Here is a 22786-nt window from a genome sequence, read left to right on the forward strand (position 1 = left end):
TTTTTTTAGTATCTCTGAACCTGTAACAGGGCGAGCGGCTTCTGCCGCTACCGTCAGAATTAGAAAGCGTTTGGTTATTATTTTAAGTAGTGTTCACTTTTAGTCTTAGTAACACCGTGTGTGGGCACTGCGTAGGTTATATCAGCATTACAACTTGTTTAATACACCGCTGTTTGAGTAGAGCAGTGGACAGAGCGCATATTTTTCCACCCTAGGTTCGAATCTGGCTTAGGGCGAAACTAAAGTAACACATGCAGGGCCGGTGCTATGGGGGCGCTGGGGTGGACATTGCCCCCCCTACATTTTCTCATTGCCCCCCCCCCCCCCCCCCCCCCAATCAAAGACTTTGAACATGATGGTACGATGCATTACAATTCTATTTAGCTTAACTGTTGTGTAGAATTTAGCCGGGCTGGCAATAATCAACCCTGTGTGGTATCGTTTTACTTAAATAATGATTACATTTTGTCAGCTGGTTAATTGAGTAATTAAGGGTTAGGTAAATCAATGACTTTGTTCAGTTGTATTGGATTACTTCTTTACAAAACCATATCCTCAACGTTTTCCTAAAAAAGTGTGATAAATATGCAACTACAGCTTTATAAGACCCATAATTTTGTAGGGATGCCCAGAAAGCTCATGGTCAGGTGTCCAGATACTTGGCCGTAAAAAGGGTACTATTATAAAAGCCAGAATAGTAAACTCAAACAGTAGAGAGTTGATGTGACAGGTTTTGGTGAAGCATGAACATGTAAGTGTGGCCCAAAGGCGAATCTTAACTTAAACTGGGTTTACTGTGGTGGGAGTGTTTCTTCAGCACTGGACAGCTCCTCAGTACAGAGGCTCACATGAATTCTATTCTGCAGCTGGCCAGCGGTTGAGATGGGTGGATCGTTCTCGCGTTGCTCCTGGTGCTGAGTGGAAGTTCTCGCAGACTCAGCTGACGGGACTGAACAGGCGCAGCTCAGCGTGACACGAGTGCGAACAAAAGCGCGGCGTGTTTCTTTCCTGTACAGATCCGACTGATAGATACACACGATGCGGTTTGGAATCTGTATGAATGAGGGTGCTGCTCATCGTGGTTTTCCGTGGGAATCGACACGTCATCGCGATCTTTGAGGGATTGGAGGGATTCTGCTACCCGTTCTTGCGCACAATTTGCAAGTGCGATCGGTCTTCTTCTCCTGGACGGTGCGATTTCTCCAGGTAAATTATGTATTTCTATTAAGTGATTATATTTCTAAGTGATTGGGAAGGCTTGGTAGTCACTGGGTATAAGAAGTCGCATGTCGGACTATTTTGTAGCCTATTTTTTTTGCGTCCACTTTATTTGGGCAGCGTTGGATGTATAGGAATGCCGCAGTTACCCATTAATACTGGCAAATCAGATATAGATGGGTACAGGAATAAATGGAAATACATAGATTATGGATTGAATCCATATTATAGCAGATTATCCATATATGAACAGGCCTGCTGTGTCTAGTTTCTTGAGGCTTTTTCTGCACAGAACCTGCAAAGTTCAGCACTGAACCTGATTGTATTTGCAACCATGCGTTTTTTATATGTATGGTTCAGGAATCGTACGTCTAAAAGACACACTGAATTAAAGAATAAACCATGCTTTCATTGTGATTATTTTATTATTCATAATTTCAGCACTCATACTCGATTCTTCATTGAATCTATTTTAGGTCGATCCCCAAGGGGCATCTATTCAGGAGGAATGATCGCAATATAGAGAAGACACCCAGGAGGTAAATAAAAAAAAATCATCACTTATTATCACCTCATCCGTTTTGGAATACACCACCCATCGGACTAAATGAGCGCCAGGATCTCAGAAAGACTGACGCTTTCCATCCCACCGTGCACCTTGAATGGCACGGCGCGCAACAATGGCACATGTGCCGACCCGGCCGATCCGCTTTTCCGTTCCTTCTCATCAACGATCGTGCTCTTGGTGCTCTTGGTGATGATCACCGGGACTGTCCTGGTGTCCATCGCTACGTTTCATCTGCACAAAAGCCGGATGAGAAAGCGCAAGATCGAGAAAGCGCAGGAGGAATACGAACGCGACAGCTGCCGCCCCAAGTCGGTGCGCGGGAAGCCAAGCAGGCAGTGCGTAATGGAGAGAGCCAGGGCGGTGCAGAAATGCGATCTAAATGCAAACAGCTCGCTTTCCAAGAGTACATCCATCCAAGGATACGAGTGCACGGATAATACGAGACATACGAGCCAGGGTCACCTGTTGGAATCCGTGGCGGTGTCCTGATTCAGGCTACGCCGTGCCAGCCTATTGATGTGACGCTGTAAATAGCCTACATGCTGTGTATTCATTCCTAAATCTATTACACGGGGACCTGGTTCACCTCTATACGCATGAACAGTAATTCTTCTTCAGCTTCAGGACGAAGGAGCCCACTGGAAACAATAAGCCCATGCTTCAGAAGAATAGATTTTTACAAGCTAGAGTGTGGATTGTCTTCTGCCATCGGTGTGTATAAATAGGCTACCAGTGCTGAAACAATAGCCTGATTACCACAGGCTGCATTTTGGCACCTGGACTCTAGACAGTGATGGATGATGTACATTTGAAATATAAGATCAGGACTAAGCTGTTATAAGATGAATTTATTTCCAAAAGTCAGGCATGACTTTATGGCTGAAATTAGGATGCAGGAGGTGGTCTTGTAAATCTTGTACAGCAGCTTTATGCTGTTAATGTAGGGAAGAGCTTGGTTGGTTGGCACAGTTTTCATACTGTCATATTTCACAGGAATGCCTTATGATAGAAAACCCAAGTAACAGCAAATAGAAGCTTGGCAAAATAATAAATATGATGTCCACTACACCTAGATTGCAGGGTTCCACCTATAGGAAGAACGTCTGTTCTAATAGGTGGATGTGGAACAAGACATGGTGAAAGAACCCTAAATGGAGATCTATCCAATAGGTGAATCTTGGCTCTAAGATGTGGTAAAAGAAGGTAAAGTAAGGATATCTACTTTTGAGTATAGATGTTTCTCACAAATAGGCTATGACTTTTTTATGTTCTTAATCTACCATATAGCTATCCCTCCAATAGGTGGATCTCAATCCTGAGACGTCAAAAGAGAAGTGTAACACTATGTTACAATAAACTGAGATAGAAAAACTCAAGTAACAGCAAATAGAAGCTTGGCAAAATAATCACTATGATGCCCACTACAACTAGAGTGCACTAAAAGGGGTAGGTGGATGTGGAACAAGACACGGTGAAAGAAAAAACACAATATGGCCATAGCGTATTAAACCTTTGGAGATTTATCCTGTAGGTGAATCTTCACTCTAAGCTGTGGAAAAAGAAATAGAGGTGAAGTGAAGAGATCTACCTTTGGGTGTAGATGTTTCTTACACATGGGCTTTTTATGTTCTTAATCTATCTTTATGTATACATATCCTCTCAATAGGTGGATCTCAACCCTGAGATGTCAAATGTTACAATAAACTTAATTCTTTAAAACATTATATAGAAAGATCCACCTATTGGTAGAGATGGTTTGAATCAGAATGATCTACATTTAGGTAAAGATATCCTATAGGTGGATCTTGACTACAAGATACTGAAATACAACAGATGTTATGAACAAACCTCTCTCTAAAGCATCTACTTTTGTGTACGGATGCCCCTCACATAGGTGGATCTTGAGATTGTAAGAGGACAAAGGTATTAGACTGTATTTCTAATTCTACTGCCTAATAAGGATAAGGATTCTATGTTAGACTTTCACCTTTAGTTACTGCCTGGGTAGCATTTGTCATGTTCTTCATATACCCATGTGGGTTTCCTATGGATATTAAGGTTTTTCTCCCACCTGTAAAAGGGTGGATGTGTGGTGCAGTACCCTTGTTCACAGAATGATCTGAATTGGCTCAGGATCCACCGCAAACTTGATTAGAATAAAGCAACTATTAAAATACATGAATGAACTAATAGACTAATAACTAATAGGCTAATTGGCTACTTTCAATTGTCCTTAGGTTTGAAAGAATGAGTGTGTGTGAAGCCCATAATTGGACTAGTCCTGTCCTACTTTGGAGCAAATGAAATATTTACTCTGTCTGTTACAGTGGTACAGTAGACAGTATTGCTGCCACACAGCTCCAGGCACCAGGGTTTAAACCGTGCCCCTGGTTGCTGTTTGTGTGTTGTGTAGACATGTCCTTCTTGTGCCTTCTCTAAATCTAAATTATTAAGGTGCCCAATCTGGCTTTTTCCCACCTTTCACCCAGGATTCTGGCATAGGCTATCCAACTGTGTCCCCGACCAGGATAAAGTAGATACCAATGATAAATAAATAGTGGATGAATAATAATTGATAGAAAAATTAATTAATAGATTTAATGCATGACAGGAACATGTTTGGGTTTTTTGTTACTCATGTTTTGAAGTGTTTGTGCTGCTCTGTTCCATTGACACAGGTTTGAGCCTATCCTGTATTTGTCCTGATCTCATTGTTCTTCTCTCTGATTTTTACATATTTCTTAAAACATGATTGACTACACCCTGTTAAGGGGTGTAAACTTTGCAGCCAATGAATTTAGAATAGATTGAGGGCCCACTGTCTCCAGGATTAAGCACCTTTTGTAGATGAATAAATGAAATTGTAATGGGGATGTTGACATGACATTAAAAAGCTAAAGAGGCAAACAATTAAGCAACTAATTCAAATCAGGGCTTTTAATTTACCAACAATGCTTTTATACTGGTAACATAAATTAACTGTTTTATTTGGTAAATTAAGTTGTTAGAGTTTGTACTAATCCCTGGTGCTCTAAATTGCTGTTAGGTAATGAATGTGCATGAGTGAGTGTGTGTGTATGTGAATGTGTTGTCCCCTCAAGCTAGCGTTCTTAAAATAGCGTCAAGCCCTACAGCTACCCTGGTTAGAATTCCTAAATAAATAGCTTGATGTTTAGAGTGAGGGGGGGGAGGCAGTTGTCCATGGGGACAGTAGCTCAATGGTTAAGGCACTGGACTAGTAATCAGAAGGTTGCTGGTTTAAGACCCACCACAGCCAAGTTGTCACTGTCGGGCTCCTTAATTCTTAATTGCTCAAATTGCATTCAGTCATAATTGTAAGTCGCTTTGGATAAAAGTGTCTAAATTCCACAAATGTAAATGTGTGTGTGAGTGTGTGTGTGTGTGTGTGTGTGTGTCAATCATGCGCCAATCACCCAGGTCTAGACAAACCGCATATCATACAATATGCACTATATGGCCAAAAATCTTCGAAAACTCTTCCTTATTATTGTTCTTTTTGGGTATTTCAGCCTCATACATTGCTAAACGATGTATAAATTAATTATATAATATAAATTACACACATCCAACTTACTAGGAAGAGTTTGATGAAGGCTTTTTAATGTTCCAGCATGATTATGCCTGTTCAGACAAAGAGGCACATGATTTAAAGAGTTCTTGACCTCAACTCTTGAACACCTATGGGGTGAATTGGAATATTGATTGTGAGCCAAGCCCTCTTGTCCAGGCTCTTTTGACCTACAGGCAGATGTTCTGAAAAGCCTTACCAAGAGAGTGAAGTGTAGTGTAGTGGAGGCAGTTTTAGCCGCACAAGGGAGGCAAATTGATTTTAATGTCTATGCTTTTGAAATGTCATGTACTGAAAGCTCAGGCCAGGTGATTTTGGCCATATAGTGTAGTGTAGCTGGTATGACTTGTGTTATTCCAATTTTAACAGATCTGCAGAGTACAGTATATATTGATTGATATAATATTGATTAATTGATTTGCAGGGTAAACATTGTAATGTTAAATTTCTGTAACAGCTCCCCTAATATCCTGGAAAATTACACTGTGCCAATCAACCCAACATGCCAGATAAACCCTGTTCTTTCCTACTTTAGAACTGAAATGAGGACTCAAATACATTTAGACTTTTCTCTGTGCACTTTTTCCTTATAGAGTATTTTAATACATTGCAAGATCCCCAGTGTTGAATTAACACCTGCTCTAGAATTAAGACCCACAGTGTGAACTTGTCAGTGGGATTTAACGTCATTTTACATTGTTCATCAACAGCAGGAGATAGATCAGCTCTGGGGGTTGGCTGTGTACATGTAATTATTATATACAGTACTTCTGTTTTAAATCATGTGTATTAATATTAGGTTACTTAAGTTTATGTCAAGTAGGTCTAAATCAAGAGCTTAAGGCTTGATGGTTTTCTCTGGGTGAGTTATGTATGCCATCCTGTCATGGCGTGAAGCAAAGTGGTAGTTTTAACTCCTTTTTGTTTGAAACTGTTAGTGCTATTGCAGCTCCTAGTGGTAGTTATAAAAGCATTTCATGTCCTGGTCACCGTGCAGTAATATCAAGTCCCATAGCAATCTACAGTATATATCCAGAAATGTTTTTACTTATGTACCGTATTATGCTAGAGCTGGATCATTGCTTTCTTTTCGCATTTCTATCAGTTATAGAAACCAAGGTGAATAATTATTATTTTTAATAGAAGAGTATAATCTTAAGAGTGTCATTTACTATCTATAATGAAACGATTTTTAAGAGTCATTTTCTGTATTTTCTTGATGTTGTGTTTAACCACATTAACATGGGAATTAAAAACATTAAAAATATCATTGTATTAGATCACAATTAGATTTTTTTCTCTAATATATACTACTTTGAATTAGACTAATAAAGAATTATGAAAATGTTGTGTGTCATTATTGCATTTCCAAATGAAGGCTCATTAGGGTAATAGTATCATTAGTATAATATACACTGATCAGCCATAACATTAAAACCACCTCCTTGTTTCTACACTGACTGTCCATTATATCAGCTCCACTTACCATATAGAAGCACTTTGTAGTTCTACAATTACTGACAGTAGTCCATCTGTTTCTCTGCATGCTTTGTTAGCCTCCTTTCATGCTGTTCTTCAATGGTCAGGACTCTCCCAGGACCACTACAGAGTAGGTATTATATAGGTGGTGGATCATTCTCAGCACTGCAGTGACACTGACAGGGCGGTGGTGTGTTAGTGTGTGTTGTGCTGGTGTGAGTGGATAAGACACAGCAGTGAAATACCATGTCCACTCAATGTCGACTGGTTGATCGGTGTACTATACTAATGTACTAATCATGACAGGAAGCGGGAACAAGACGACTGCTGCAACGATTCCATTCAACATGATCAACATTTAACTGTCAGAGAATGATAAAAGTGATTTGGTTAGCGCAAATACACAGAACTAATTTCTCAGCGCAATTCATAACATTTATTTACTCCTGCAGCTTTGAAGTAATGCCAGATTCTGATCTCACAAAACGTGAGCCAAGAAATGCATCCCTGGTGTAAGAGGTTTTATATTACTCATGACAATGCAGAAGAACTGAGCAAAAATAATGAGACAATTGTAGGAGAAAATTTGTCATTATTTTATATCACCTGTCATGTGATACAACCCAGAAAGCTATTCACAAGTGGCAGTGTTCTGCCTTCCAGGCACCAGTTTTTCATTTTTATTTATTTTTTTATAATGTATAGACACGGTGGCTCAGTGGGTATCACTGTCGCCTCGCAGCAAGAATGTCCTGGGTTCGATCCCCAGGCAGGATGGTCCGGGTCCTTTCTGTGTGGAGTTTCTCCCTGTGTCTGTGTGGGTTTCCTCACACAGTCCAAAAACATGCAGTCATGCAGTGTACCTTGCGCCCATTGAAAAGCTGAGATATGCTAGCGCAATCTCACCCCTGTGACCCTAATTGGATAAGCGGTTAAGACAGTGAGTGAGTGATGTAGACATGTCTGTTTCCCCCCAACTGCTGCCTAATGCACAAGATCCATGCTGACTAAAGAAGACTCATGTTGATAGTTATTTTTAGAATCTTACCTTAAAAGGTTCTTTCTGGATCAAGACCTCACCACCATAAACACTACCCCACAACTAAATTGTGTTTTCAACAAAATGCTTCTTATGAAGTATTAAAGTATGGTTTAGATACACTTGTGAATTACACCAATTAGACATAACATTATGACCACCTTCCTAATATTGTGTTGGTCCCCCTTTTGCTGCCAAAACAGCCCTGACCCATCGAGGCATGGACTTCACTAGACCCCTGAAGGTGTGCTCTGGTGTCTGGCACCAAGATGTTAGCAGCAGAACATTTAACTTCTGTAAGAGTTCTGGGGTTGAGGGGGTGAATATAAAAATATAAAAAATATATATAAAAAACGGTTTTAGCTGTAGATGCCGGCTTATTTCTAGAGAAAAATAATACTTTAAATAGTCATATAAGTGTTGAAAATAAGGTCAAGAGTGAGGAGCTTTTGCAATTGAAAAGCTGAATATATCCGTCTAGATTTTTCATTTCCCTTTTTTGAAAAAAAAATCCTGGCCACCGAAGTTCCTCAACACCAGACTTGACAAACCATGTCTTTGTGAACTTCGCTTTGTGTACAGTAGCACAGTCACGCTGAAACAAGAAAAAATATTTTTTAAACTGCTGCCATAAGGTTTAAGGTAGAGTTAGCAGAGATTATAATTAGAAACCTTTTGTGAATATATATATTTCAGCTGTAAATGCCAGCCTATTTCTGAAGAAAAAATATACTTTGAATAGTCATTTAATTGCTGAAAATAAGGTCAAGAGTGTGGAGCTTTTGCACTTGAAAAGCTGAATGTATCCATCTAGGTTTTTTTCATTTACTCTTTAGAAATAAAAATCCAGCCCCGACAACAGCAACTATAATGGACAAGGTTTCTGAGTTTAGTCAAAAAAGCATTTGTAAGGTCAAGCACTAGGGATGTAACAATGCACCACAAGACAGTTAAAAATCGATGCACATGTGCCCTGATTCGAATCGATTATTCATTTAAGATAAATCGATATTAACTTTAAACAGCAGAGGGCACTGGCGCTATTCACCTCGCCTGGTTGACGTCAATTCACAAAGTTGCCAGGTAGGGGATTTTCCAGCCAAATGTATTTATTTTTCATTTATTTATATAATGTTGGATTTGTTTTAAAATTTCATTTCAGTTTTTTTACACAGTAAGCATTATTTGGCATAGTTTGTACCTACCTCAGAAATAAAAGGGCATTCACTATTTAGATAAATAAAAGATAAGCATAAATACAGTATTTTATTTTTTTAAAGAAAAATAATAAAAGGAAACTTTGTCATAATTTGTCTTCATTTTCATTTTGTTTAAAAAAATCGGGGAAAAATCGTATCGTGAATCGTATCGCATCGTGGGTAGAGAGCATCGTTACATCCCTATTAAGTACTGATGTTTGGATAGAAGAACGAGCTGGCAAATGACATTCCAATTCATCCCGATGGTGTTCATTGGGGTTGGGGACAGAACTCTGTACCTGCACTAAAGTTTCTCGACACCAGACTTGTCAAACCATCAGTCCATGTCTTTGTGGACTTTGCTTTGTGTACAATAGCACGGTCACGCTGGAACTACAACGATTATTTTTTAAACTGGTGCCACAAGGTTATAAGGTAGACTTAGCAGGGATTATAATTAGAAAACCCTTGTGAATATAATATATATATATATATATATATAAAATATTTCAACTGTAGATGCTGCGGCCTATTTCTAGACTAAAATAATACTTTTAATAGTCATAAGGTCAAGAGTGTGGAGCTTTTGCAGTTGAAAAGCTGAATGTCTCCATCTAGGTTTTTTTATTTACTCTTTAGAAATAAAAATCCAGCCTCGACAAGAGCAACAATAATGCACAAGGTTTCTGAGTTCAGTGATCAGATCTTATACATGATGGTATGGTTTGCAGGTTCTAGGTTTCCTTTCATCCAGCTTCATCTAATTTAAACATGCAACACCTCGTCAAAGTGCTGCACTACTTGCTGTTATTTACTCCTTTTTTCTCACCTTCTTATTGTGTGGCCTGGAACCGTTATGAGCAACACATTCCTCATATAACGTCTCTTTCACAGTGAAGATGTGGGTTGTGGAGGATGAAGCACCAAGCTACCAAGCTAAAAGCTTTAACAGCCATATATTATAAACGTGGGTGGGAAAGTGCTTTTCCTCTAACTCTTCCTCTAAATGCTTACTGAATGACCCACTCGTTTAATGGACTCGGTAATTAGAGAGGCAAGTGAAATCAGCTCACACTCCAAGTGTTTGCATTTCTTAAAGTATATGGGTGGATTTCTTGTACGTCAGTGCTTTTAAAAGGTACATTATGTACCATTAGGAAAGATTTGCAAGTGGTTGGTTTTATATCACCTTAACGTGTCGACTTAGATTTTGAGGGCTTTGAACATTCACAGAGCATATGGTATTCCAGAGAAGAAATCTTGATTACCTTGAGCACTTTCCAAGAGTTTATGGAGTGATTTATCTGATTCCCTTAGGTACTTCAAATTCTGCATTTGGAGAGCAAAAAAGGTCAAGTGTGCAAACTGGTTGCTGATTGTATACAGTGCTTTGCAGTATTTTGCATTTGTCACAGGAAATAAATATAAAACAAATGAATAAATTAACCGAAGACCTCAGACATTTAATTGCTTTGACTACACTAGATTTTATCTCCAAGTAAAGTAAACATTTAAGACGTTGTTTAGCACATGTACATAACCTGTACCTTGTCTGTATACTGTAGAATATAGCCGAAAACTATTTCCTTGTGTGTATAAACATACTTGACCAGCAAACTGATTCTGATTCTAATACAACAGTGAATAAGGTGAAATGGGATTCATTAAAGGGTAGCATGAAGGAAAACATCACTAACCACCACATTAATTAAATTATGTATCCACAACATAATAAAAAAGCAAAACCTAGCATGTTTAAAAAAAACACTCTAAACACGGTAAAACACGCCAGCATACCAGAGCTGACATTTCAAACTTGTCGGTTTAAAACTCAGCTCTGCCATCCGGCTGGGTTGGGTGACTACATAAACAACGATTGGCTGTTGTTTATACAGGGTGGGAGCCGGATACGGACTCCACATAACTGAGGCAATATGCCGCTCAGGTGGCGCAGCGGTAAAAAAGACACGCTGCAACCAGGGCTGAATTCTGAGTGCGTAGTATCGAATCCAGCTCTGCTTCACCGGTTCGAAGCTGAGTGGCTGTATGAGCAACAATTGGCCGGTTGCTCAGTTGGGGGGTGGGACAAAGAACCGGATGTGGGTCTCTCTCTGTCAGAATGCGATTACGACCTCTGCCGGCTGATTAGAGGTGCCTGCACAGAGATGAGGAAGAGTGCCCTTAGGGTGTGTCTCTCCGCATGCAACGCTAGGTGGCGCAAAACTCATAAATGTGTGGGTGGCAAAAATGCATCTGGCTGCTGCTCATGTTTCGGAGGGGATATGGGTTAGCTTCAATCTCCTCAGTCAGGGCAGGGTTCGGCATAGACAGAGAGGAAGCACGATGCAAATTGAACAATTGGATGCACTAAAAGGGGGGGGGAAAAAAATAATAATAAAATAATAAAAAACAACTGAGGCAATTATGACCTCTGATGGCTGATTGATGGCGCCTGGGGTCAAGGGATAATGTGTGATCAGGGTGTTATCAACCATAACATTAAAACCACCTCATTGTTTCTAAACTCACTGTCCATGTTATCAGCTCCACTTACCATATAGAAGCACTTTGTAGTTCTACAATTATTAACTGTAGTCCATCTGTTTCTCTGCATGCTTTGTTTACCCGCTTTCACCCTATTCTTCAATGGTCAGGACTCTCCCAGGACCACTACAGAGTAGGTATTATTTGGGTGGTGGATCATTCTCAGCACTGCAGTGACACTGACATCGTGGTGGTGTGTTAGTGTGCGTTGTGCTGGTATGAGTGGATCAGACACTGAAGCGCTGCTGGAGGTTTTAAACACCTCACTGTCACTGCTGGACTGAGAATAGTCCACCAACCAAAAATATCCAGCCAACAGCGCCCTGTGGGCAGCGTCCTGTGACCACTGATGAAGGTCTAAAAGATGACCAACTCAAACAGCAGCAATAGATGAGCGATCGTCTCTGACTTTACATCTACAAGGTGGACCAACTAGGTAGGAGTGTCTAATAGAGTGGACAGTGAGTGGACACGGTATTTAAAAACTCCAGCAGCGCTGCTGTGTCTGATCCACCCATACCAGCACAACACACACTAACACACCACCACCATGTCAGTGTCACTGCAGTGCTGAGAATGATCCACCACCCAAATAATACCTGCTCTGTGGTGTTCCTGTGGGGGTCCTGACCATTGAAGAACAGGGTGAAATCAGGCTAAAAATGTAAGTAGAGAATTAGATGGACTACAGTCAGTAATTGCAGAGCTTCAAAGTGCTCCTATATGGTAAGTGGAGCTGATCAAATGATCAGTGAGTGTAGAAACAATGAGGTGGTTTTAATGTTATGGCTGGTTGGTGTATATGAGATGGTTAAAACTAGTTCTCCCTTACAAAAGCTACTCATAAATGTAGAGTTAACTTAAACATCTAACCCTAAAATAAAACTGCCAAGAAAAGTTTTCTTTCTAGATGAAATAACATAATACTGGTAACCTTTGGAAGAATTTGCTTTTATAAGGTGTTTTTGCTACTCACCCACATAATTGCATCTCTTTTGTGGCTGCCAGACAGAAAATGGCTGCTAGACCTCTAAGAAAAGGACCAAGCTCTTTAATTACAGGCGTATATGTTAAGCATTTGCTGGACTGATGATACCGTGAGCTTTAGAAAAAAAAAACACCTCAAAAGCCACAACGTGCGTAAAAATTTAACAAGGAATTGCCAGAGGGACCCTCAAGACTGATTGGCAGTAACTAGATGAGAACTGATAAAATTCTTACAACAGCCTATAAAATAAGACTGTAATAAACAGCTACAAAATGGCTCAGCATGGACTACGCCGGCTACAGATGAAGAACTACTGCTTCAGAAATAAAATAAGCAAGGCACTACCAAGGACAAGAACGGTGCAGGTATATACTTATTCATGATTGGGCAGCACTGTGGGTAGCACCGTCGCCTGGATTTGATTCCCAGGTGGAGCGGTCTGGGTCCTTTCTGTGTGTAGTTTGCATATTTGGCCCGTGTCTGTGTGGGTTTCCTCCAGGAGCTAAATACAGTAAACCCTTGAGTTATGAACAGTTTACCATACGAACATTTTGGGTTACAATCTTTTTCAACTTAACGTACAAACAAATTTCGGATTACGAACCAAAATTCGCGAAACACGTAACGTCATGAACAACTTGACTCCGAGCGTCTCTCTCTCTCTCTCTCTCTCTCTCTCTCTCTTTCTCTCTCTCTCTCTCTCTCTCTATATATATAATATATATACAGTATATATATATATATATATATACCGTGAGCAAACATTCAGACAGCAGACCTGTTTTTCCAATGTTTTCTTGATATTTTGTAAAATTCAATATTAAAATGTCCCCAAACAATGTGCAGAGAGAGCGCAGTGTTGAGAAAATGAACAAATCTATTACATTTGCTGTGTTGTATAATTACTCCTGCCAGTAGCTGTCACTGTGTATCAGACAGAGGGGACAGTGAGTGAGAGAGAAGAAGGAATTTGGCTCAGTAAAGTATTCTTTCTTTCGAGCAGTTACACCTATAAATACAACACTATTGAAATAAAGAAGGAAATAATAGAGAAATATGAGAGTTATTGTTGTTTCTGGTAGATACATTTTATAAAAAAGAAGGACATGTATTATGGTGTATGGTACAGCACACGTACTGTACTGAAATGTGATGTGTGTTTTTATGTACAGTACAGTACTACAGTGTATTGTTGTTTATTATTGTTTATTAAATTAATGTCTATTCTATAATTTAAGATTTAAGGGAAAATATACTTGTATTTATAACAAAAAAGACCATTTAAGACATTAGAAAGGTTGGGTAAGGGGTGGTTTGGGAGGTCTGGCACGGATTCATTGTATTTACATTATTTATTATGGGAAAAATAGGTTTAACTAACGAACATTTTGCCTTTTGGAACCAATTAAATTCGTAAGTCAAGGGTCTACTGTAAATGAACTCGTAATTTGAATCATATTATACTGAAGATAATAATCTACAGCTGGATTATATTCCACAGTCCCTAAGCAGTGCCCTTGTACTTCCTACAGGTATCTGTTAAAAAAAGGTTTTGACCCTCTCCTGGTTTCTTCTATCTTTGCTAATTTGTCACATTTAAATGTTTCAGATCACTGTTTCAAGTGATTAATGTTCAGATAAATTTCAGATTAATGTTTAAGTCATTGGCTGCGTCCGAAAACACATACTGCAACGGCGTTCGAAGCAGAAGAAAGATGGCAGAAAGCAGAGAGACAAAAATGAAAACTGTTATGATTAAGTACAACCCCGAATAACGTTATAAGTAGCTTCGTGGAGAACGACAGAATTCATTTTGTCTGATTTTAAAATTGTGGCGATGTGACGTCATGCATCATGTGACGTTGGTAAGATGGCGGGCGTAGTACATACGAGGTTGCGTGCATACTGCACACTTGCGTACTGAAAGAGCTTACTGCTTTACCGGCTGGGCACTGTTTAGGTATGCGATTTCAGACGCAGCCATTGTCAGGATATTCTGTTAGCACACCAGCGCTGGGATTCTGAACTCTTAGGTTCCTAAGGTATGGCAAAAATATAGTATAACTGCAGTGCTAGGTGGCGCTGTAACATTCAAGGTAATATTACACAAACAAAAACTGTCTATTGTCTGTGTCCTATTCTCCTTTGAATAAGCCATACTGGGCTAATTTGTGCTTGGACTGTTATTATTACAATTATTACCTCATTTTGACAAAAAGGTACAGCGTTTATTGATTAAGTGCTTGTTCAAACTGGAAAACTGCCCATAAAAAACACAGCCATTTGTAAGGTGGGTATTGTCCCCAAGAGCTAAACTTTTGGACTGCTTGTTTGCATTTCTTCCATACTTTAAGTTGCTCTGTGATGAAAATGGGAATTTTCATATAATGTTGCTTTCTCATTTAAAAGCCAACGAACTGCAGGTCTGTGTAATGCATTCAAACATGAAAAATACAGGTCCAGCTAAGTATACAAGCTAACTGTTAATAAGTGCATGTTTTGCTTCCAAGACTGATACAAAAGTGAATTGATGGAATGCAACCAACCTGTCAGGCCGCCAGTTGTGTTCCTTCCTGAATGCTTGTTCATTTGAGTATCACATTTGAGTCTTTTGGACTGATGTGACTGTACCTCATCTCCAAGGCTAATGACTATTTAAAGACCTCTTAAGAGGCTGCTAATGTTAATTAGGTTAGCCTTGTAACCAGCCTTGGAGTCAAGGTGCGTTCATATTTAGCTTTTCAGCCACAAATTGAATACACTTACAAATAAGCTGTTGTAAGGAAAGGGTTTGTACCTTTGGAACCAGATCAATATGCTTATCTGCATACATTCTGTCTAGAATGGGGCGGCGCTATCATTAATGCATCTACTTTGCAGGGTGTGTGGTAAGTAACTAGCATAAAAGATCAACCAAAGAGGTCTTACATTCATACTTATTTTTCATCTCTGCATGTCTTATTTGCTGTCTGCACTTGCAGTTATGATAGCACCAACTGATTCTATAGTTTGATTCATCACTCTGCAGGACAAATTGCTGGGTGAAATTATTGGTTCACAAGAATTATTTCATATATAACAGCCTACTTCAACTGGTTGTATGAGGTTAAGCAATATGTATTATTTTTATCTTCTGTAGTTTGCCTTTTTCTCCATTAACTCCCAATCTAGTCGTCTCCAGTGCCCTTCTGTTGGAATAATGCCGCTAGCTTTGCCTCTCCACTGGCCAAGGAGGGCCCCTGAGACCCCCCTAACAAGCCCCCTCCAACATGCTCCCAATTGCCAAACATCTACCTGTAGAGGAGTCTTAGAGAGTGACACACTAAGTCCTCCAGATCATCCATTGCCAGTGCATTTACCTTGACCAGACAGCGGAGTACACAATTGTATTAACTATGCCATGTGTCGGCGCCCAGCCATTTTTTATTGGTCTTTCTTAACCACTGTCATGGCCAAACAACTTAATGCCTGCCCATATCTGCTGCATTTAACACATTTACTCTGACTACCTATTGTCTGCCAAACATACAGTATATAGGGTCTGTCTGAAAACCTACTGTGCTGCCTTGCTGCCTAATGCCTACCTAGGCAGCTGCCTAAGTAGAAAGGATTATAATAAGACATCAAACTCATTATGCAGATTATTTAGACGCACTACTTAGACAACAATTATGGCAATTACGTAACTGCAGTTTTCGTTACTAAGCTAACACAGTTAGCCTCAGGCCATTTAAACCAATGGGCTGAGGTGGCACAACATGCTAGCACGCCAGCTAACATCTCCCTCTGTGTACTGAACATGGTTAAATGGTCACTGACAAGCCCGAATATGCAAATACATTACACTCGTACATCTTTATACAAATTAAAAATCAATAAGAATTTGGTGGCGCAGCAAGATATTCTGCTAGCACAGCAACGCCAAGATTGTGAACTCCTCAGTTTGAAACTTGGCGTTGCCTCCGGTCGGCTGGGCACCATCTAGCAGGCATAATTGGCAGTGCCTGCAGCAGATGCTAATTGGCCACCGTATCTGCAGGGTGGGGGCCAGACTATGTGTGGGTGGGTGGTTCTTCATACGCTGTGTAAGGACCCTGATTGGTGGAAGAGACGCCTATGCAGAAGAGGGAGGCTGTGCACATGTCGGAAGAGGCATGTACAGCGACGTGCTCTCCTCGGATGCAATCTGGTATCTCTCAGCAGCAGAAGACAAAATTGAGTGCACTAAATCGGGAGGAAAATGCATTTAAAAAAATCTATTAGAATTTATTTACATTTGAAAAGAACTCCGTTCTTTGCTCCGCGTTTGTCCGCCATATTTGTAATTTTTTGTCAGAAAAGTTGTGCCGCACTGAATGCTGGGATTGCCTTTACCGCAATGGACACATTTGATGCTCCCTCATTATTCAGTCAGATTATCACGTAGAATTAAGGCACCTCATTAGGCAGCATTTTAAGGCATCTAAGAATTTAGACAGACCTATTATAACCCTTATCATGACATGCTCATGTGTTACAAAACAAACTATTATGACAATAGATTATACCATCTACAGCCCACAACATTGTTAAAAGATTCAGAAAAAATCTTTGTGTGTACAAGGCAAGCCCAAAACAATTTTGAATGCATGTGACATGTAATCCACCATTGTTTTCCTGATCTATATTGTGCAAGAGACATTGAGAGCAGGCAAAAGAGGCACTTGGAGGTACAGTGGGGTCAAAAAGTATTTAGTCAGCCACTGATTGTGCAAGTTCTCCTACTTAGAAAGATGAGAGAGGTCTGTAATTTTCATCATAGGTACAGTTCAACTATGAGAGACAAAATGAAAAAAAAAATCCAGGAAATCACATTGTAGGATTTTTAAAGAATTTATTTGTAAATTATAATAAGTCTTCACCAGGTTTGCACACACTGTAGCTGGTATTTTGGCCCATTCCTCCATGCAGATCTCCTCTAGAGCAGTGATGTTTTGGAGCTGTCGCTGGGCAACACGGACTCCACAAATTTTCTATGGGGTTGAGGTCTGGAGACTGGCTAGGCCACTCCAGGACCTTGAAATGCTTTTTACGGAGCCACTCCTTCATTGCCTGAGTGGTGTGTTTGGGATCATTGTCATGCTGGAAGACCCAGCCACGTTCCATCTTCAATGCTCTCACTGATGGAAGGAGGTTTTGGCTTAAAATCTCACGATACATGGCCCCGTTCATTCTTCCCTTAACATGGATCAGTCGTCCTGTCCCCTTTGCAGAAAAACAGCCCCAAAGCATGATGTTTCCACCCCCATGCTTCACAGTAGGTATGGTGTTCTTGGGTTCTTCTTCTTCCTCCAAACACAACGAGTTGAGTTTTTACCAAAAAGTTCCATTTTGGTTTCATCTGACCACATGATATTCTCCCAATCCTCTTCTAGATCATCCATATGCTCTCTGGCAAACTTCAGACGGGCCTGGACATGTACTGGCTTAAGCAGGGGGACACGCCTGGCACTGCAGGATTTGAGTCCCTCTCGGCATAGTGTGTATACTGATGGTAGCCTTTGTTACTTTGGTCCCAGCTCTCTGCAGGTCATTCATCAGGTCCCTCCGTGTAGTTCTGGGATTTTTGCTCACCATTCTCATGATCATTTTGACCCCACGGGATGAGATCTTGACCCCAAGGGAGATTGTCAATGGTCTTGTATGTCTTCCATTTTCTTACAATTGCTCCCACAGTTGATTTATTCACACCAACCTGCTTGCCTATTGTAGATTTACTCTTCCCAGCCTGGTGCAGGTCTACAATTTTCTTCCTGGTGTCCTTCGACAGCTCTTTGGTCTTGGCCATGGTTGAGTTTGGAGTCTGACTGTTTGAGGCTGTGGACAGGTGTCTTTTATACAGATAACGAGGTCAAACAGGTGCCATTAATACAGGTAACGAGTGGAGGACAGAAGAGCTTCTTAAAGAAGAAGTTACAGGTCTGTGAGAGACAGAAATCTTGCTTGTTTGTTATTGACCAAATACTTATTTTCCACCATAATTTACAAATAAATTCTTTAAAAATCCTACGATGTGATTTCCTGGATTTTTTTTTCTCATTTTGTCTCTCATAGTTGAAGTGTACCTATGATGATTTGAATGAATTACAGACCTCTCTCATCTTTCTAAGTAGGAGAACCTGCACAATCAGTGGCTGACTAAATACTTTTTGACCCCACTGTATGACACTGCACACAGCTGACGCAAGTGATGAATGAAGGACAAAAGAGAGATTACAGTGAAGAATTGGCCAAGGTGTACTGAAAGTGTGCAATGCTTTTATTCCAGCTGCAGTTAAAATAAATCAATAAAATGGATAAATAAAAAAAATTAAATAACCTCTTCTGTTTATTGTTTTTTTTTTTTGTAAACTTTTAAAAACAATAAAATACCCATTTTATTACATGCCTTCTAGTTGCTTAGTTCTATTAAATATTCATCTCATCAATCATGGAAATCCAAATGATGTGAAAGCCTCTCAGCACTATTCTCTGCCTGCACCAGCATAAAATCAATCAGACAAGCCCAAGCGCATGCTAATGAAAGGCCTGAAGCCTGAGAGAAATGATTCAGGCTCTCCTGATCTCCAGTGTTCAATGGGGTTGAGGTCAGAGCCCCGGGCAAGCCACTGGTGTTTTTCCACACCAAACTTAGCAACCTCTGTCTTAATGTTTATGGGCTTCCCCAAACTCAGGTTGAAACCTTATTTTCTTCATGTAATTGAGGATTCTATACACATGTTAGCAATCAGTGTGATTGAAACACTTAAACTCAGTAATTAGTAAGAATTAAACATTATGGCTTAGTAATGCAATAGGAAAGTGGCAAGATGGACTGGTTCTGTATCTACTAGAAAGAGTTGAGCTAAAGTGGGAAGGTATATTTGAGTGAAAAACATGACCTTGGGTATTTTGTATATTACTGATTTCAACCCCTGGTTGTTAATTCACAAATACCCTTCAAGAATTATGAACTTACGCCCAAGCGCTTGTAGTTTGAGGATCCTTCTGGTTACTGTGGATTTCTTCAGATAGAAATAGATCCAAGATGCCATCTGCTGGATGTTAGTACAAACCTCTGCCAGACCACAAGGTAAAACAAGTCTTTGGATAAGCCTTTATTTAAAGCAATTTGGAAAAGATCCATTAATCTAGTACCCATCTTTTGAAAGGAACCCTAAGTTTCAGGTTTCTAAATTATAACCACACTGGATAATCTAGAATTATACTGGGTGACATTGCTGGTCTGTCTAAATCTTTTCTAACAATTATTAAGTTGACAATGGTGATGAACTTCTCCAACACTGGTTGTTAGAGGAGCCTGGTGGTTATTGTGGAATTCTTCATTATTGGAGCCAAGATGCCATCTGCTGGATGTTAGTACAAACCTCTGCCAGACCACAAGATAAAACAAGTCTTTGAATAAGTCTTTATTTTAAACTATTTGGAAAAGATCCATTAATCTAGTACCCATCTTTTGGAAGGAACCCTGCGTTTTAGGTTTCTAAATGATAACCACACTGGATAATGTGGAATTATACTGGGTGACAATGATGGTCTGCTTCAATCTTTTCTAACAAATAAGTTGACAATGTTGGTGAATGGTAGAAGAGCCTGGTGGTCATTGTTGAATTCATCAAAAATGGACCCAAGATGCCATCTGCTGGATGTCAGTACAAAACTCTGCCAGACTACAAGGTAAAACAAGTATTTGAATAAGTCTTTATTTTAAACTATTTGGAAAAGATCCATTAATCTAGTACCCATCTTTTGGAAGGAACCCTGGGTTTCAGGTTTCTTAATGATAACCACACTGGATAATGTGGAATTATACTGGGTGACAATGCTGGTCTGCTTAAATCTACTAAACTAATAATAAGTTGACAATGGTGAAAAAGCACTGGAAAGTGGAATTTGTACCTCTAATTTTTGGGGTTTGTCAACCAGAATAGGTTAAGGGCCTTCAAATGTGCCTCACATGTTCTAGATTGAGAAAATAAATCATTTCAGGTCTTTGACAAGCCTGACTGATGAAATTGCCTGAAGCTCCAGAGTCAATCAGAGTTGGGACAGAGGGTTCTCCATCAACCAAGGTAATAACTGAGTGTTCTACTTCAAACGACAAACAATCTGTTCATTATTGTCAATACAGTCAAGGTCATCGTGGGCCTACATGAGCACGTTGGTGTGATCTGAAATTGTCAGGGGTGAACAAAGGAAGTATTTTGCCATGCTAACTATATGTGTGTTGTGTATTGAAAGTAACGGAATTATACAAAACACACAGGTAAGCGCACAAAGGTGCACAGAATGCACAAAGACGCAAGAAGGCACCCAGAGGCGCACAGAAGGACACAAAGACATACGAACAGTGTTGCCAACTCCTCAGTAAGGAAAGTAGCTATTGGCTGTCCTAAAAGTCGCTAGAAGTTGCTAAATGACGTCATTGCCTAATTTGCATATGAACCATTTGCATGTAATTGACGCTGTAGAAGAGGAATAACATCGTGGGAAAGACAAAAAGTGGGTAAAAAAACACCCTAAATATGTTTAGAACTACAAATGAACATTCTTCTGTTAATTCGTGGTTTGTTTTTGTTTTTTAAGAAAATACTGAGCTACTCTGGGCAGGGTTGCCAGATTGCGACAGTAATTTTCAGCCAAAATGCATGAAAAAACGCCCAAAACACAGGATAAGCAGATGGTGTTTAGCATTTCACAAATAATAAACCAGTTAAACCATCATGACCTACAAATTAATATCTTAAAATGTACAGATCAGTAATTATACATTATAAAGGACAAATTTTTTTTGCTTGCATGTCTTTAAAGTAGCCTGCCAAGTTTGTAAAATGCATTATTTGTTAGGACACAACCCTTTGCATGTAAATAAAAATAAACTTGCAAGCAATGAAAGTTCAACCTCTCGTACATATGAGACTTGCTTACCTTCATATTCAACTCAAATCACTTGTCTAACATATGAATCACTGTATTGATGGGCGTGGCAACAGTGTCTTGGACTGGAAAGAATAACCTGTCAATCAAACTTTTGACAACGGGTTGGATGTGGTGGGAGAAGGTAGGGAGAAGGGAGACCTATTTATATTCCACCTGCTTTAGCAATAGCTTTTTTTATTTATATTTTAAGCTGCCAAAATAATTACAAACCAGCCCAAATTTTGTCCACCTGCCAAAGTGTGTTTTTCCCTGCCAATTTCCAACAAAATCCGCTCATTTTGGTGGAAACCCGCCCAATCTGGCAACACTGACTGTGATACTGACCGCCCGTGCTTGAGGACAGTAACTGCAGAACAATGTGTGTTTTCACGTTCGAGTCTCCAAAAGTCTCCAATAACACCAGAAAAAGTCGCTAGATTTGTCGCTAGTCGCTTTTTTGAAAAAAAGTCGCTAGAGGGGTCTGAAAAGTCGCTAAATATAGCGACAAAGTCGCTAAGTTGGCAACACTGCATACGAAGGCGCAAAAAGGTAAAAGAAGACACACGATGGAAACGAGATGTTTTGTTTCCCTCTAGTGGCAATTGTGTTGCATCTTACTGCTGGTTCATGGAGCTAACAACTACACCGATCAGCCATAACATTAAAACCACCTCCTTGTTTCTGTTGGGTCTTATCCACTCATACCAGCACAACACACACTAACACACCACCACCATGTTAGTGTCACTGCAGTGCTGAGTGTGACTCACCACCCAAATAATACCTACTCCGTGGTGGTCCTGATCATTGAAGAACAGGGTGAAAGCAGGCTAAAAAAGTATGTAGAAAAGTTGGACTACAGTCAGTAATTGTAGAACTACAAAGTGCTTCTATATGGTAAGTGGAGCTGATAAAATGGACAGTGAGTGTAGAAACAAGGAGGTGGTTTTAATGTTATGGTTGACCGGTGTATATTTATTGAGTAAAAAAAAACTAGTGTGTGTGGACTGTGTGTTAAAATAAAATAAAAAATCCCAATCATTTTATAGAATTTACCTGCATCTGACGACCCAGCTTGCGTGTGGCTAGCCCACATTGGACCAGACTGGATTTCCAGATGAACCCAATATGGGTTATTTTTGAACAAATTATTTAAAAAATCTGGAAGTTTGCTGTTGTTGTTGTTATTTGTACCTAATTATTA

The 22786-nt window shown here is 39.8% G+C and overlaps 1 protein-coding gene across 1 annotated transcript; it reads left to right on the forward strand.

The window, feature by feature from the left end:
* Positions 1-879: 879 nt before the first annotated feature.
* Positions 880-2422, forward strand: si:dkey-35i13.1 (uncharacterized protein C11orf87 homolog). The gene is made up of 2 exons (XM_063017205.1): positions 880-1206; positions 1695-2422. Exon 2 carries the CDS (start codon positions 1826-1828, stop codon positions 2273-2275), a length of 450 nt encoding a protein of 149 aa, XP_062873275.1. The 5' UTR covers positions 880-1206; positions 1695-1825; the 3' UTR covers positions 2276-2422.
* The last annotated feature ends 20364 nt before the right edge of the window (positions 2423-22786 follow it).

Source organism: Trichomycterus rosablanca, chromosome 20 (genome assembly GCF_030014385.1).
Source record: "Trichomycterus rosablanca isolate fTriRos1 chromosome 20, fTriRos1.hap1, whole genome shotgun sequence".
In the NCBI taxonomy this organism is placed as follows: domain Eukaryota; kingdom Metazoa; phylum Chordata; class Actinopteri; order Siluriformes; family Trichomycteridae; genus Trichomycterus; species Trichomycterus rosablanca.